Consider the following 18,163-nt stretch of genomic DNA (forward strand, 5'->3'; position numbering starts at 1 on the left):
GTAAATTTGTGATCGTGGACAAATTCATTAACCTCCATAAGTCTCAGTTTTTGTGTGTGTGTGTGTTATTTCTGGTTAGGGGGTTGCCTATAAAATAGGTACAAGGGTATTTTCCCAGTTTACCACCTGGTCCAGGTTGTTGTGCCAAACTTAATAATATGTATGATGTTACTTTGTAAATTGCCACAAATATATCAACTGTTTTATTATTATGAAGTTCCTGAAAGGATCCAGGTTTTCTGCTTAGAAAATTTAGTAGCTTTTTCTGCTTCAACAAGCAGTATGGCTGTCTACATAGATTATATCAATTAAAAAGCTCTGGAATAAGAATATAATTATGTATCCAACAAGGGTTTTATCAATTAGTTTGTAGTAATAGAGTAATTATAAGACTTCATTTTAAAAAATTTGCAAATATAAATTTCTCATGGCCTAGTAAATTAAATGTCGTGTAGACAACTGTGCTATTAATGTTTTCCCTGTATAGTAAGAATTGTGAATTATTTCTGATTTCTTATTTTTCTTGATTGGAAGAAATTGCTTGAATTTAACACATCAATAAAGATTTTAAATTTATTCCTTCAAAATATAGAGAAACCCTGATTGTTAGAATTTTTTTCTTTTTTTTTTTTTTTGTTTTATTTTCTAATTCTGGCTTCATTTCTTCCTTCCTACCTCCCAGCATTTTATTGTGAAATATGTACAGAGAAACGTGTAAAAGAAATATACAATTTAATGAATGATTATAAAGCAAATACCTATGTAACTACTGTACTGTGTTTTTTTTGTTTGTTTGTTAGTTTGTTTGTTTTGAGACGGAGTCTCGCCCTGTCACCCAGGCTGGAATGCAGTGGCCCTATCTCAGCTCACTGCAAGCTCCGCCTCCCGGGTTCACGCCATTCTCCTGCCTCAGCCTCCCGAGTAGCTGGGACTGCAGGCGCCGGCCACCACGCCCGGCTAACTTTTTGTATTTTTAGTAGAGATGGGGTTTCACCGTATTAGCCAGGATGGTCTCCATCTCCTGACCTCGTGATCCTACCGCCTCCGCCTCCCAAAGTGCTGGGATTACAGGTGTGAGCCACCGCCCCCGGCCTACTGTACTGTGTTTTAAGAAAAATCAGAATATCACCAGCACCTCAGAAAACCTCTGCATGCTTCTTCCCAGTCCAAATCTCTTTCATCCCCTGGGTAGCCACTATCCTGACTTTAGTAGTATTCACTTTCTTGCTTACCTTTATAGTTTTACCACTTGTGTATAGATTCCTAAACAGTGTGATTTTGTTTGTTTGTTTGTTTGTTTTGAGACAGGGTCTTCTTTGTCACCCAGGCTGGAATGCAGTGGCATGATCACAGCTCACTGCAGCCTCAACCTCCCAGGCTCAAGTGATCCTCCCACCTCCACCTCCCAAGTAGCTGGGACCACAGATGCATGCCATCATGCCTGGCTAATTTTTAATTTTTTTTAGAGACAGAGTCTTCCTATGTTGCCCAGGCTGATCTCGAATGCTTGGGCTCAAGCAATCCTCCCACCTCTGTCTCCCAAAGTGCTAAGATTACAGGTGTGAGAGACCACACTGGGACTGATTTTTATATTTTAAGGATCCATTTATATTGTATCTGTAGTGAATTCATTTTTGTTGCTGTATAGTCTTCTGTTTTAAGAATTTATGGCTGGGCACGATGGTTCATGCCTGTAATGCGAGCACTTTGGGAGGCCGAGGTGGGCGGATCACTAGGTCAGGAGATCAAGACCATCCTGGCGAACACGGTGAAACCCCATCTCTACTAAAAATACAAAAATTTAGCTGGGCGTGGTGGCGGGCGCCTGTAGTCCCAGCTACTTGGGAGGCTGAGGTAGGAGAATGGCGTGAACCCGGGAGGCAGAGCTTGCAGAGAGCCGAGATCGCGCCATTGCACTCCAGCCTGGGCGACAGAGCGAGACTCTGTCTCAAGAAAAAAAAAAAAAAAAGAATTTACTGTAATTTATTCTGTAGTTGATGGACATCTGGGTTGTTTCCACCTTTTTCTTTTCTTTTTTGTCGCCCAGGCTGAAGTGCAGTGGCGTGATCTTGGCTCAATGCAAGCTCCGCCTTCCGGGTTCACGCCATTCTCCTGCCTCAACCTCCCAAGTAGCAGGGACTACAGGCGCCTGCCACCACGCCCGGCTAATTTTTTGTATTTTTAGTAGAGACGGGGTTTCACAGTGTTAGCCAGGATGGTCTCGATCTGCTGACCTCGTGATCCGCCTGTCTCGGCCTCCCAAAGTGCCGAGATTACAGGCGTGAGCCACCGCACCCGGCTTGTTTCCACCTTTTTCTATTACAAACAGTCTGAGTATGTCTTTTGGATGCACTTCTGTATGCATTTCTTTTATGTGTATACCTAGGATTGAATTAGTGACTTCATAATTGACAGGCAGTTTTCCAAGGTGGTTGTACCAGTTGACTCTCCAGCAGTATTCGAGAGATCTTGTTTTCCCACATCTTCAACCTGTACTTGGCATTGTCAGACTTTTAAATGCTTTATTTTAAAATATTATTAGTAAAACAACATAGATAAGTTTACTGTTGTCTCTTACTTACATGTACTTGTAATGTTAAAGTCTAGGTTTTATGGCTGGGGGCGGTGGCTCACGCCTGTAATTTCAGCACTTTGGGAGGCCAAGGTGGGCGGATCACTTGAGGTCGGGAGTTCAAGACCAGCCTGACCAACATGGAGAAACCCTGTCTCTACTAAAAATACAAAAACATTAGCTGGTCATGGTGGTGCATACCTGTAATCCCAGCTGCTTGGGAGGCTGAGACAGGAGAATCGCTTGAACCCGGGAGGCGGAGGTTGCTGTAAGCCCAAATCGCGCCGTTGCACTCCAGCCTGGGCAACAAGAGGGAAACTCCATCTCAAGAAAAAAAAAAAAGTCTAGGTTTTACTTGGGGGGGGGGTGTGTGTGTGTATGAATATTGCAGAGGTACAGAGACTCTTTCTGGTCATCGATATCTACTTGCTAAATTACGTCTTCCTACCTAACAACTGCTACGCTAGAGACCAGAAGGAAAAATAGTAGAGCTTTAAAAAAGGAGAGAGCATTTTTGTACCTTTTTCACTTGTTGTGATATTAAACCTATGAGTGATAGCTCAATTTATCAATTGCTACATGCCAGGCGCTGTGCTAATGAACTCTTAAGACATGTAAACTCATTTAATCTTTACAACAGTTTTTTATTTCCCCATTTTTTAACAGATGAAGAAACTGAGGCATTAAATGGTTAAGTAACTTGCTGAAGATTGTAAGCTAGTAAATCATAGAGCCAGAGCTGAAGCTCAACAGTTGAGCTTCACTGGTTCCATCTGGGTTCTGAACACTTAATATCTAGACCTCCTACCCCGTTGGTGAGTTCTGGTTAGTGACATTAGTCCTCCAGAGCCACCATGTTTTGTCTCCGGGTGGCTGTATTTGAGCTTGACATGTTGTTTCTGGTGCTAACAGTTAGGAAAGCAGGGTTGCTTGAACTTCAAGACAGAGACTTACTTCCTTTCACTTGCTGTAGAAGTTGAAAGAAGCTGAAGCAGCATGAGAATCCTGGCTCTGGGGCTGGTACAGCTATTACAGGAAGGGACAGGACTTGGCCCTCTCTTCTCCTCTCTAGATTTTCCTGGGGGTACTCAGCCTTCATCTTCTGCCACTTAGGGTTTGAGTGGAAATGGCCGAGAATATGTGGTAGGAAGCAGTAAAGTGGACATTTCAATTTCCTTAATTGTCCAAAAATGTGGAATATGTTATCCTTTAGAAACCATGTTGTAAATTGCAGCAACATTCCCAGGCCAGCGCAAAAAACCTATAATGTGGCCAAAATATATGCTTACAGCTGTATTGTTTCCTAGTTTTTTGTTTTCATTGCAATTGTGTAGCATTTTATTTGTCTTATGAGCTACTGGGCTAGCTGAGAACTTAGCCACATTGTTTATGTCGGAAAATGCATTCCAAACAGCTAAGACCACGTATTTATCTTAGTGTAGAGCTAACTATCCATAGCTTAGATCATTGACTACCTGAACACTCTGCTCCAAGTAAACTGAACAATACCATCACCAATTTTTTGACGGTAAAGAGAAAAACATCTCAGTAAGATAGAGAAACATTTTCTATGGATTTACTGTGACCGAGACCAAATTTTAATTAGCTAGGATATTTTTAAAATTGTAGCATTATATAAATGCATCTGTTTTTCATTTGTTACATATGGGTTTTTATTTACCCACCCCCCTAAAACATTGAAATATATTCATGTAGCTACCTGAACCACTTGTAGATCTTCAGACTTGTGCGGCAAAAGGAATGATAATTATAATCTGCTTCAGGCTACAGGCTAGAATAATTCAAAAGGAAATGTGCATTACTAATGCAGCAGAGCTCATAAATTCTCAATGTCAGTTTGCCATTTATGCAGTCAGTCTGGTTGGCCAGAGGCAAAAAGACTAGGGTTACATAATATTTATGAGGTCTGAAGTTAGCCATCACCAAAGCCAAATATTGCCAGTGTTTCAGATTACTCATTAAAGTCAGCATCATCTAGTCACGCCAATGGAGTTGGGAGCAGGGTGGATTTGGCAGTGATGAAACATTAGTTATAAGTATAAATTCTGTCCATTTTAGTCCACTACTACCTCCTTTACAGGATTTATAGCCTTCCTATTTTATATATTATCCCTGAGATGCCTACCTAAGGAGGGTTCCCATACCATTCTGCAAAAATCTACTTGCCACCTAAGGTTTCATAACACAAAAGTGGGAATGGGACTTTCTTTGCTCTGCATTGTTTCTCCAACCCTCTTCATGTTTAACTCCTGAGAAGACCTCCTGCCTCTCTGTACATCATCACAATGGCCAAGTCTCAAAAACTTTTAGATCCCAGCTAGCACCTTATGTCATACTGTGCTCAGAAATAATTAAGTGTCCAGACCCATACTCTTGTGCTCTAGTGCACTTCAGGAGTTTGACTTGTATAGGGTAATGAGCAGCTACAACTCCAGGCCTCAGGGTTACTCCCAGGAAACACTGTGGCTGTGAACTCCAAATTAAAAATGTGTGTACAATTGTACAGTTTCCAACATCAAGAAGCACTAGTCCCTGGGGCTGTTCATAACGGCTTTCTTTGTATTTTCACAAAAGAACAGTCCCAGAATTAAAATAACCCTTTCATTTCCTACACTTCACTTCTTAGAAGTCGTCAGGAAAGATGCGTTTTGGTATTATTGTTGATGGTGAGTTTTTTGTGGGGTGGGGGTGATGGAGCAAATACCTTTAAAACTTTTTTTTTTTTTTTTTGAGATGAACTCTCGCTCTATCGCCCAGGCTGGAGTGCAGGGGCTCCATCTCAGCTCACTGCAACCTCCGCCTCCCGGGTTCTAAAGCAATTCTCCTGCCTCAGCCTCCTGAGTAGCTGGGATTACAGGCACCCACCACCAGTAATTAGTCCCAGCTAATTTTTGTATTTTTAGTAGAGGCGGGATTTCGCCATGTTGGCCAGGCTGGTCTCGAACTCCTGACCTCGTGATCTGCCCACCTTGGCCTCTCAGAGTGCTGGGATTACAGGCGTGAGCCACTGCACCCCGCCAAAACTTTTTTTTGTTTTATTTTGTTTTGAGACGGAGTCTCGCCCTGTCGCCCAGGCTGGAGTGCAACTGCCTGCCGGGTTCAAGCGATTCTTCTGCCTCAGCCTCCTGAGTAGCTGGGATTACAGGCGCCCGCCATCACGCCCGGCTAATTTTTGTATTTTCAGTAGAGACGGGGTTTCACCATGTTGGCCAGGCTGGTCTCGAACTCCTGACCTCGTGATCCACCCACCTCAGCCTCCCAAAGTGCTGGGATTACAGGTGTGAGCCACTGCGCCCGGCCGAAAACTTTTTATTAGTGAGAAAAGTTTTAAGGATTTCAGTTAAACCAGGATTATAGCTTAACTTTAAGGATTTCATTTTACCCCTTTCTCTACTTTTACCTATATTTAAAAATATTAAAAAGTCCGTTTTTTTCTGTCAACTATATGGCATAGTGATTTTCTTCCAGACTAGTAGGTGGAGTCGGAAGTAGTATTCTGAAACGTGGAGGAAACTACATCAGGAGAGCATTTGCCCCAAGGGAGCAATAATGAGAGGATCCCCACACTCTCTTCGAAAATTTTAAGACATACTGCTACTCCCAGGGGGAGATCAAACTAAATACACAGCGTTTTAGGAACTAGAGATATACAGAGTCCTTGTTCAGCAGAGTGGCAGATTTGTTTTAAGTTTATTTTTGTTCAAAGTTTTTGATCTCTTTTACAGTTACAAGACTAGGGGAAATATCGTAATTGATTGTGCTATTTGCTTTGATACATTCAGGCCCTCTTTTTTTTTTTTTTTTTGAGATGGAGTCTCGCTCTCTCTCCCAGGTTAGAGTGCAGTGGCACAACCTCGGCTCACTGCAGCCTCTGCCTCCCGGGTTCAAGCAATTTTCCTGCCTCAGCCTCCTGAGTAGCTGGGATTACAGGCGCACACCACCACGCCCGGCTAACTTGTGTATTTTTAGTAGAGACGCCCGGCTAACTTGTGTATTTTTAGTTTCACCATGATGGCCAGGATGATCTCAATCTCTTGACCTTGTGATCCGCCCGCCTCGGCCTCCCAAAGTGCTGAGATTACAGGCGTGAGCCACCACACCTGGCCCATTCAGGCCCTCTTGTACCTGATAGCCACAGTATACAAGAACTGAAGGAGTCTGAGGCCCCCCAAAAGCATATTATATAAAGCAAAAACAAACAAACAAAAAACCCACTTAAGGCTGGATGTGGTGGCTCATTCCTGTAATCGCAGCACTTGGGGAGGCCGAGGTGGGTGGACCATGAGGTCAGGAGTTCAAGACCAGCCTGGCCAATGTGGTGAATCCCTGTCTCTACTAAAAATACAAAAATTAGCTGGGCGTGGTGGTGTGCACCTGTAGTCCCAGCTACGTGGGAGGCTGAGGCATAAGAATCGCTTGAATCCAGGAGGCGGAGGTTTCAGTGAGCCGATATCGTGCCACTGCACTCCAGCCTGGGTGACAGAGCAAGACTCTGTATCAAAAAAAAAAAAAAGAAAGAATCCACTTAAATGCTCATCATTGGTTAAATAAGGTGTTGTGTGACCTGTCCATAAAGGAATTCATGAAACAACTAAAAAAGATCATGTAGATCTATATTGTTTTGTTAGAGACAGGACCCCTAACACTGAAGACTGGTTGCCCCCAACTCAAGCCAGATACATAATTCAAAACCAAACAAAACTAAGCTTTAAATAAGTAAATACAGAATAAGAATATAAAAACGTTTTAATTTCATAACTCTAATTATTTTATATATGTATATATATTTCATCCCCCAAAAGAAATGACCTAATATATATATATAGTTTTTTTTTTTTTTAAGATGGAGTCTTACTCTGTTTCCCAGGCTGGAGTGCAGTGATGCCATGTCAATTCACTGCAACCTCCGCCTCCCACATTCAAGCAATTCTCCTGCCTCAGCCTCCCCAGTAGCTGGGATTACAGGTGCCCACCACTATGCTGAGCTAATTTTTGTATTTTTAGTAGAGATAGGGTTTCACCATGTTAGCCAGGCTTCTCTTGAACTCCTGCCCACAAGTGATCTACCTGCCTCGGCCTTCCAAAGTGCTGGGATTACAGGCATAAGCCACTGTGCCTGGCCAGAAATATATATTTTTTCATTTTAAAAAATATATGTATATATACATATATGTGTATATATGTACATATAGACATATATACATATATGTGTATGTGTCTATATGTACATATAGACATATACATATATGTGTGTATGTGTCTATATGTACATATATACATATATGTGTGTATGTGTATATATGTACATATATACATATGTGTGTATGTGTATATATGTACATATATACATATATGTGTGTATGTGTATATATGTACATATATACATATGTGTGTATGTGTTTATATGTACATATATACATATATGTGTGTATGTGTATATATGTACATATATACATATGTGTGTATGTGTATATATGTACATATATACATATGTGTGTATGTGTATATGTACATATATACATCTATGTGTGTATGTGTGTATGTACATATATACGTGTGTGTACATATATACATATATGTGTATGTGTGTACATATGTATACATATATGCGTGCATATGTATACATATATGCGTACATGTGTATACATATATGCGTACATGTGTATACATATATGCGTACATGTGTATACATATATGTGTATACATATGTGTACGTGTATGTGTGTACATGCGTATACATATATGTGTGTGTACATGTGTATGCATATATGTGTATGTGTGTACATGTGTATACATATATGTGTATATGTGTACATGTGTATACATATATGTGTATATGTGTACATATATGTGTGTGTATGTACATATATTTACATATATGTATATATTTTTTAAGAGACAGGATCTCACTTTGTTCCCCAGGCTGGTCTCAAACTCCTGAGCTCAAGCAATCTTCCCATCTCAGCCTCCCAAGTAGCTGGGATTATAGGCACCCAGCTATGAGAAATATTTTAAATATCAGATCCTTACCAAAAAAATAGTATTCTTTTATTGGAACTTCACTTGGTTTGCACTTCCAACACCTGTTAGTTTATCCAGTCAGGCACTCCATATTTGGAAGGAAGGAGGATAATATTTGGGGAGAGGAAAGGTAAGAGAGGGGTGAGTTGGCAGTGATGGAAAGCAAAGTCAACCCCACTTGGTCACGACTCACTAACCTCCAATGGAGAAAGTGTGTGAGTCTGCATGTATGTTTGATTTTTGATACATGAAAGAACATAAAAATATGACATTCGACTATTATACTTCAATTTTTAAAACTTAAGTTTTTTAAAGAAAAGTACGTTTAATGTTTTACAAAAATTATTGTATTTATATTTAATAGCATTATATTCCATTATAAAAATTTCATTTATTGTAGCAACCAAGGAGTTAAAAAAACCCAAGGATAGACAAATAACAAGAAATGTACAAGGCCTGTATGGAGAAAACATTAGATCTCCAGTGATGGACATTTAAGAACACTGTAGGAAATGTGAAGGCATTTCTTATCTTAAAGAAGACGTTAAATATTTTAGAGTCAACTGGACATGGTGGCTCACGCCTATAATTCCAGCACTGTGGGAGACCAAGGCAGGAGGATCACTTGAATCCAGGAGTTTGAGACTAGCCTGGGCAACATAGTGAGACCCTGTCTCTACAAAATAAAAAAAAATATTGGGCATGGTGGCATGTGCCTGTAGTCCCAGCTACTTGGGAGGCTGAGGCAGGAGGATTGCTTGAGCCCAGGAAGTTAAAACTGCAGTGGGCTATGATTGCACCACTGCACTTCGTCTGGGTGACAGAGCAAGACCCTGTCCCCCCAAAAAATTATAGTCATATTGTCCTTAGATTAATCCATAAATTCAATGTAAACCCAATTTTGTGGCCAAAAACACTTTAAATATGGTGGAAATACAAAAAGCAAGCTGAAAAGATAGTTGAAACAATGTAGTACACACATTTAATATTTGTAATTCACAGAATACTCTTAAAAATAAGTCAGGTGGGCTGGGCACGGTGGCTCATGCCTGTAATCTCAGCACTTTGGGAGGCCGAGGCAGGTGGATCACGAGGTCATCAGATCAAGACCATCCTGGCAAACATGGTGAAACCCTGTCTCTCTTAAAAATACAAAAAAAAAAAAAAAACCCAAAACAAACAAAAAACCTAGCTGGGCGTGGTGGCATGCACCTGTAATCCCAGCTACTTAGGAGGCTGAGGCAGGAAAATCGCTTGAACCTGGGAGGCAGAGGTGGCAGTGAGCCGAGATCGTGCCACTGCACTCCAGCTTGGTGATAGAGCGAGACTCTGTCTAAAAAATAAAAATAAAATAAGTCAGGTGAAGAGGCTGGGCGTGGTGGCTCACGCCTATAATCCCAGCAATTTGGGAAGCCAAGGAGGGTGGATCACTTGAAGTCAGGAGTTCGAGACCAGCCTGGCCAACATGGCGAAACCCCATTTCTACTTAAAATACAAAATTAGCTGGTCGTGGTGGCATATGCCTGTAATCCCAGTTACTTGGGAAGCTGAGGCAGGAGAATTCTTGAACCTGGATGGTGGAGGTCGTGCCACTGCACTCCAGCCTGGGTGACAGAACGAGACTTTATCTCAAAAAAAAAAAAAAAAAATCAGGTGAAAAACAACCCAAGAGACCTAATAGGAGACTTCACAAAAGAGGATACAGAAATAAACAAAGAAAAATATCTTTAACCTCAGGAGTATCTGAAGAAAAATAAGTAAAAGTGAGATACCGTTTTTCATTTATCAGACTAACAGATTTTAACATTAAACTGTTGGTAAAGGTATAGGAAATAGGCATCATTAGGAAGACAAGTTGCAGTGTTTGTGAACAGTTTTGCAAATATGTTAAAGTTTGCATATTTCTTAACCCACAAATACTACTTTTACACATTTAAACTAAAAAGAAGTCATCACTTGTGCAACTGTACTTGTAAAAAGCACATTATATAAAGCAAAAAAATCAAACCAAAACAAAAAGGACCTACCAAAATGCTCATCATTGTTTAAATAAGGTACTATGTGATCCCTTCGTATAAGGGAATGCTCCAAAACCACTAAAAAGGATCCTATATAAGCCGGGCGCGGTGGCTTACCCCTGTAATCCCAGCACTTTGAGAGGCCGAGGCGGGCAGATCACTTGAGGTTGGGAGTTCGAGACCAGCCTGACCAACATGGAGAAACCCCGTCTCTACTAAAAAATATAAAATTAGCCGGGCATGGTGGCGCATGCCTCTAATCCCAGCTACTCGGTAGGCTGAGGCAGGAGAATCACTTGAGCCTGGGAGGTGGAGGTTGCGGTGAGCCGAGATTGTGCCATTGCACTCCAGCCTGGGCAACAAGAGTGAAACTCCGTCTCAGGAAAAAAAAAAAAAAAAGGATCATTCATATATATATATATATATGTATATGTATATATACATATACATATATATGTACATATACATATACATATATATGTACATATACATATACATATGTATATATATACATATACATATGTATATACGTATATATGTATATGTATATATACATATACATATGTGTATATATGTGTATATATATGTGTATATGTATATATGTGTATATATGTATATGTGTGTATATATGTATATATGTGTATGTATATTATATATGTGTGTGTGTGTATATATATATATATATATGACGGAATTCTTTAGTGGTGATTTGTGTGATTTTGGTGCACCTATGCTGCTGTGTATTTTTATACATACGATAAGCCTGACCCTACTCTTGGGGCTCAGCCTCATTTAGAGCTGGGCTTCCCAAATTTTATTTTTTTTTTCTGGAATCAAAAAAGTTTCAAAGATTGCCATGTAATGCTTTTTTTTTTTTTTAATTACACTTTGGTATCTCAGAAATCTCTTTCTGTGGGTGTTTACTTCGATTCTGAAAATAGAGCTAGGGTCTTGAAGTGGTTTCTGAATAAATGATGAAACATATGTTCAAAGTCTGTAACTCTTCCTTCTCCTTAACCACATCCTAGATAATCCACTGATGGAAAGTGTCATTTGTGTGAATAGATTCTCTAGTTTTAGTTTTCAAGGACTTTTTTTTTCATTTTAGCTGTCTGGATGATTAATGTGACTAGGAAAATACTGTTGACCCATTTAAATCATGTCAGACAACATCCATTGCTCATCTACATAATGAAATACACACTGAACATTACAGCTTAACTGTGGGAGGCAGTGAACTACAAAATAATGTTTTAGTCATTTAGATTATGAAATAAAATATAAGATATTAGGACTAACTATAGCATTAAATATTAAACTCTTCAAATGGTAATTGTCAGTAAAAACAACTTTTAAACCAAAACAACTAGTAGCATTTCTGCTTTAGTAGTTAATTAGAGGAAGTGGAGGTGGTTGCATGCAACAGTATTAATTTAAGAAAAGTCTTTATGTGAAAGTGTCTGTTAATATTACTTGACTATTATGGGACTTACTGTAAATAGTTGAGTTTTTCAGTTAATCAGTGGTTGTGAAATAATAGTTTTCTGACAAAATTAGAAAAAATTGTTTGACATTTTTATCATAGTTTCATTAAACAGTCTCCGAATAATTTTAAAGATAACTAATTTATAGCTGAAACTATTTCAATCAATGATCTAATAACAAAGATAAGCTTTGACAGCTTTAAAAATATTTAAATTTTGTAAGGACATCATTTGCACAGTGATTAAATAAATGCAAAATTTAAAGGTACTGAATTTAGGCTATCAGGTTTCCATGGTTACACCTTTCCAAGTTATTTTGTGTATTGTGTAAATAGGTCTGTGAGTCACTGGTAATTATTTGTTTTTTTGTTTGTTCTGTTGGTAATTCTGTGTTTAACTGAATTTAATACAGTTCACACGGCATGCTTTGGTTTATGTATATTTTAGTGTTTGTGATTGACAGTGATTGAGCGTTTCTTATGGAGTGCTTGCCTTTTTTGTCATAAGTGATGTATGTTGGTAGTGCTTGAAATGTAAATAAGTTCTTCCTGTATCACTGTTTAATAAACAGGAATTTTTATGCAAAGAAGACTTCTTGATACATTTAAACAATAAGGTTTGTTGAGCTCTGAAATATTTCTGCTAAACAGATTGTGCACCAAGACAAATAGGTTTAAATTCTTACAAACTGAGGTTACCAAGGGCAACATTAAAGTTTATGGCTAAGCACAGCATTGACTGAATGGTATTTAGTAACAGAATAAAAAAGGCTGAATTCTTTTTTTTTTTTGAGACAGGGTCTCACTTTGTTGCCCAGGCTGGAATGCAGTGGTGCGGTCTCCGCTCACTACAGCCTCAGCCTCCTGGGCTCAAGTCATCCTCCCACCTCAGTCTTCTGAGTAGCTGGGACTACAGGAGCATGCCACCAGGCCTGGCTAATTTTTGTGTTTTTCATAGAGATGCGGTATCACCATGTTGCCCCCGGCTGGCCTTGAACTCCTGAGCTCAAGGGATCCACACACTTTGGCCTCCCAAAGTGCTCAGATTATAGGCGTGAGCCACTGCGCTCAGCCAAAATAGCAGCATTCTGATCTAACTCTTAAAATTGTTTGTGATAGTACACTTTACAGGGAATGTCTTCAATGCAAAGTAGAATCTTCCTATAACATAATTTCTCCCATCCCACCCTTTGCACAAATTTAAGAAGTATTCTTATATGTTTAGAAAGATATGATTCTTGAAAAAAGCCAGGGCCTTTTATGGATGTAGGAAGGAATTTTCCTTAGACCTCACCATTAACCATCAGCATACTAGCAAGGGCCCAGCAGGAACTCTCAGGAAAACATCAAAATTAGGCTGTCCGTAATTCATCTTACTGAGTGTGAGCCTTCTCTCATACACTACAATCATGAAATGCTGTCCAGTTTGTAAAGTGTTTCTACATCTGCAGTCTCATTTGGGGTTCAGGTTGGCCCTGTGATGGAGTGAGGAGAGGCCCAGTGCTTTGGATAGTGTCACTTTTAAGTAGCAGCTCTGGGACCCAACCTAGGATCTCATGATTACTTTGTGAATTACTTGCTTTGTGGATTATCCAAGGCACATTTTAAAATTCAGGCTGGTTTCTACCTACTGATTAGTCCATTTTAGAGTGACCTCCTCCCACAGTCAGGTAACCAATGATAGTAATTACCATTTATTGAGTGCTTACCTTATGCCACTTTCGATATATCATGTCATACAATTATCATAGCAACCCTGTGAGGAAGGTATTATTATCCACATTAACAAATGAAGAAACTAAGGCTTAAAGAATTTAACTAACTTGTTTAAGTAAACCAATAGTACTCAGAGAAGGAAAACCAATTTAAACAAGAGCTCAAGTGAATATAAATAGGAAGGCATATCTTTTGGAGGAAATTCTCATGGTGCATTCACAAGCAAAATATAAAATTTTAAATTTCACACTGTTTCCTTCTTTTTTACCCCCAAATTGACTATACCTTATTAGGCATTGAAGAGTTGAGGTTTCTTTGTAACACTCCAGTAGAAGCATACTTCAAAAAGTGTCCCATCCCCTCAGACAATAAATATGTTTCAAATGTTTTACACATCAAATATTTTGGTATTGTGGCAATATTAAAAACTTTAAATATGAGATGATGAATTTGTCATTTTACTGTGTGAATAATCTTGGTGTTGGCTAAGGTTTTCAAGTAATGTGTTTTCAGATATGAGAAGCAAGCAGCCTGCTATATACAGATAAAGAGTACATGTTTTTTTGGTGGTTGGGGTGGTTTTAATTTTTAACGTTTTAAAATTTTTATTTTATTTTAACTTTTTTAAGGCAGGGTTTCGCTCTGTTGCCTAGGCTGAAGTGCAGCAGCACAATCTCGGCTCACTGCAACCTCTGCCTCCTGGGCTCAAACAGTCTTCCCACCCCAACCTCCCAAGTAGCTGGGACTACAGGTGTGTGCCACCATGCCCGGCTAATGTTTGTATTTTTTGTAGAAACAAGGTTTCACCATGTTTCCCAGGCTGGTCTCAAATTCCTGGACTCAAGCGATTCACAGGCCTCAGTCTCCCAAAGTGCTGGGTTTATAGGCGTTAGCCTGGCTTAATTTTTAATCTTTAGTACAAAAAGTAACAGATAGTTGAACATTCATATCCTTAAATATATAAGTATATATATTCAAATAAATGTTTATTTATATTTATGTTTACTTATATACATATATTTACTTATATACATATTTATATTTATGTTTACTTATATACATATACATACACACACACATATATATGGGCCAAATTGTAAGCAGGCATCTATGGAGCTCCCCTTTTAAGCCTGTGCCATTTTAACACTTTGTACTTTTTGAATTAATACCAAAAACTGTCAAGTGAGTATTCATATGGCCAACCAGGTATACCTAGGAGAATTGAGTGTAAAATTATTTGGGCAACATAACTATACCAGTCCAAAAAGCTGCCTTCAGAAAATTTGGAGCTTTTGCTTTTACTAAAGAGGTTACTGTATATTTTCTCTTTATTTTTCTGGTTGAAAATAACTCCTTGATGAGTGATCTTGGCTTCTGTTGTCTTGAATCTGTGTACTCTCAACTGCAGAAGCTTGGAAATATATTGTTTTCCTGAAGCATTAGCTTTCTCATTTTAGGTAGTAATTATTGACCTATCTACCTACCGATTTACCACTCCTATTGACTGGTTACAGGGCAGAGACAAAACTCCTACAGTTGTCAAAATACCACGATAAGATTGATATTCAAATGTTTTCTTTCTATCCCATGCCTTTCACTTAGAGATGTACAGTGAAAATCTTCTCAGGAAGTTTAAGATGTAGGGCTTTTTGTTTTTTGTCTTATTTGTTTTTGATATTGATACTACAATTTTGGTCAAAGCTCTGAGCTATTTCATCCCAATGGTTTGCTTGTGTGGCAATAACTTTCAATGGCCCATTGAAAAGAAAAAAGGAAAGAAAGACATCCAACAATATACCTAGGGCATGCTGTATCTAGAATTCAGTTGACACTATTGTAATATGAAGACTAAAATCATGCTCTTTTCAAATGCTTTAATATAATTTAAAAATATATTAAAGCTGTGCTTTTGATCATAGATTATAAGCCCTCATATCTTCTGTTATTGGGTATTTTAATACAAAATAACTAATATTTTAAGTAGTATATGACAGTAGTATTTATGAATAGTCTGGAGGTTTTTTTAAGAATTAAAGAAGGATTTTGTTACTATATCAGTTTTTTTTAAAAAAACTCATGATGTTTTTATATAGACTTTCTCTAAAATTCAGTTCCATGTGTGATTCCTATGAAATTGCTCTTTCTGGTTCTGATTTGTGTGCTTTAATATAAAATCATTCTATTTTCCTCTTCTTTAACCAAAGTGTGTGAGGTAACAGGAATGTTTCTTTTGAGAGACTTTGGAAGGTTGAAATTTGCCAGATGTTCTGTGCTAACCTAGAAGTGTGCATTCCCTGGGTAGCAGGACTGTGTGAAAATCTTCCTATAACTTTGACAGAGCATTTGGTTTTGGTTCATTTTAGTGTTGTGCTTCTACTCTGATCAGAGCTTGTCTTTTATTCTGTGTTTAAATGATATTACGGCATCCAGAAAATCTGACAAAGAAAATGATATTTTGATGACATTTTTCACAGGGCTCAACTAGAATGAATTATTACATTTTAACCACGGCCCTAATAAACAGCTTCTTTATTTCCTCTGTAAGGATACAATATTTCTTTGTCCAAGAAGTTGCCTGAGTATATGTATTGTTGAAGTGCTAAAAAGCTGCTTTTCTCTAAACTTTAGCTGAGAGACAATGGGATTTGCCAAGTATATACCATTTCATTGTGACTCAATACTTTATAAAGATGAATTTAATTTAAATTTTGAAGTAAACTTTTTTTGTCTCAAATGGAGAAATTCCATGCAATAGCCCTATTGTACAAATTAAACATTTCTATGTAACTTCTACTTATCCACCAAATGATCAGCTTTTAGTTTTATACTTGAGTTCTGACTATAATCTTTGGCACCCTTCCCCCAGCTATAATTCGGCTAGCCTAAAGGAATTTTTTTTCCTAGACTCACAAGCAGGAGCCTATATTATTAAGTAGGAATGTTTATAGATCTGTGTTTCTAGAGTAGGTTGAGGTGTTTTAGTTTCCCAAAAAGAGGGGAATGCTTCTTGTTTTAAATACAGATGCCTGTGTGCTGGTGGTGTACATTAGTGAATAATCACATATTAACAGATTTAGCTTTTGTAAAGAAGCAAAATGAAGTGTTTTCGTAAACCATTTCTGAACTTGTCATTGATGTTATACTCTATCAGTTGCTATTGATAATTTTATTTAAAGGAGGAGGTATATAGTATAGCGCCAACTTCCTGATTAGGCCTTGGGGAAGGTCATGTTTTGCAGTGACCTGGGCACCACTCTTAAATGTTGTTATTATTGGAAGAGGGTACCCTCAGGCTGCTGCCCTTCCTCTCCCCAGAAGCGCTCTGTGACTGACTTTCCAGTTCATCTTTTCTAGAACCAAGACTCCCAGGCTGTAGATGAATTCTGACATCTACAGACCAGTATCCATCTCAACTTCATTTGAGGTGAATTTTATTAGTAGTAGTGACCCAGTCCTACCTTAATATGAGAATGATGCATCCTCATAAAAATTGCAAACTTAGAGCAGTAAACAACTAGGATAAACTTTTATGTTTCAGCATAAAAGTGAGTTATGACTTTTTTGTCATTTAAAATATTGCACACATTTCCTTTTTATTTCTGTGGGATCTTTGTTACTGTTTTAGTGGTCTTAAGTAAAAGTAACTTCAAGGACAACACGGTTGGATGTGAAGTAGAATATTTATTTCAGACAAGTATTATGCCCACATATTTTAGATTCAACTATGTGCTTTATTTTCAGCATTAAAGAAAATGAGCTGTTTTCCAACACCTGCATACCAACTGGGCCTGCATCCTCTTTAGAAATGTTGTTTAATAAACACTGTGGCTTTATCATCCAGAGGCTGTTGCCAAATGCTGTTAATTAGGCCAAAAAAATGTTTTTTAAAGGTTGGTGAAACAGATCCACTTTTCTCTCTGTAATGGCATCTTAGCTTGAAATCCAGGAAGCAGTGGTGTATGGTGTCCATATCCATGATTTCCTGCATTGGAGAAAAAGTGTGGAAAGCATCTGGGGAAAAGGAGGCTCTTTACCAGCTTGTTTCCTGTAAGTTCAATTGGAAGACCTTGTCTGTGCAAATAGATTTCAAAATAGAGCCTGCCCTTTGACTGTCTCCATAATTACATGGCTCGCTCTGTATTTTATTTGGCAGCCAGAGCAGTTAACCCCTGGAAGGAAGGGGCTGATGGTATGGCCAGCTTGGCTTCCCAGGCATGTCCATGGGAATGAATAAACCACTGTTTGGAGAAGCCCATAGCTAAAAACACACTAGAATAGTCTGTAACTGAACTGAAACTCTTTTAAAACAAGTTTACTAATGTTTATTATGAT

The 18,163-nt window shown here is 38.5% G+C and overlaps 1 protein-coding gene across 3 annotated transcripts in view; it reads left to right on the forward strand.

Moving 5' to 3' along the window:
* The window catches only part of METAP1D (methionyl aminopeptidase type 1D, mitochondrial), an 82,667-nt gene that overhangs the window by 34,744 nt on the left and 29,760 nt on the right, over positions 1-18,163 (forward strand). The window contains exon 2 of one of the 3 annotated variants that reach the window (XM_055108754.2): positions 17,766-17,878. The exons of the other annotated variants lie outside the window; for them this stretch is intronic. Coding sequence (XP_054964729.1) covers positions 17,791-17,878 — 88 coding nt within the window. The 5' untranslated portion in view covers positions 17,766-17,790. The remainder of the gene's footprint in view (positions 1-17,765; positions 17,879-18,163) is intronic. 3 annotated transcript variants of the gene reach the window in all.

The sequence above is a fragment of the Pan paniscus genome, chromosome 13 (genome assembly GCF_029289425.2).
Source record: "Pan paniscus chromosome 13, NHGRI_mPanPan1-v2.0_pri, whole genome shotgun sequence".
NCBI lineage: Eukaryota > Metazoa > Chordata > Mammalia > Primates > Hominidae > Pan > Pan paniscus.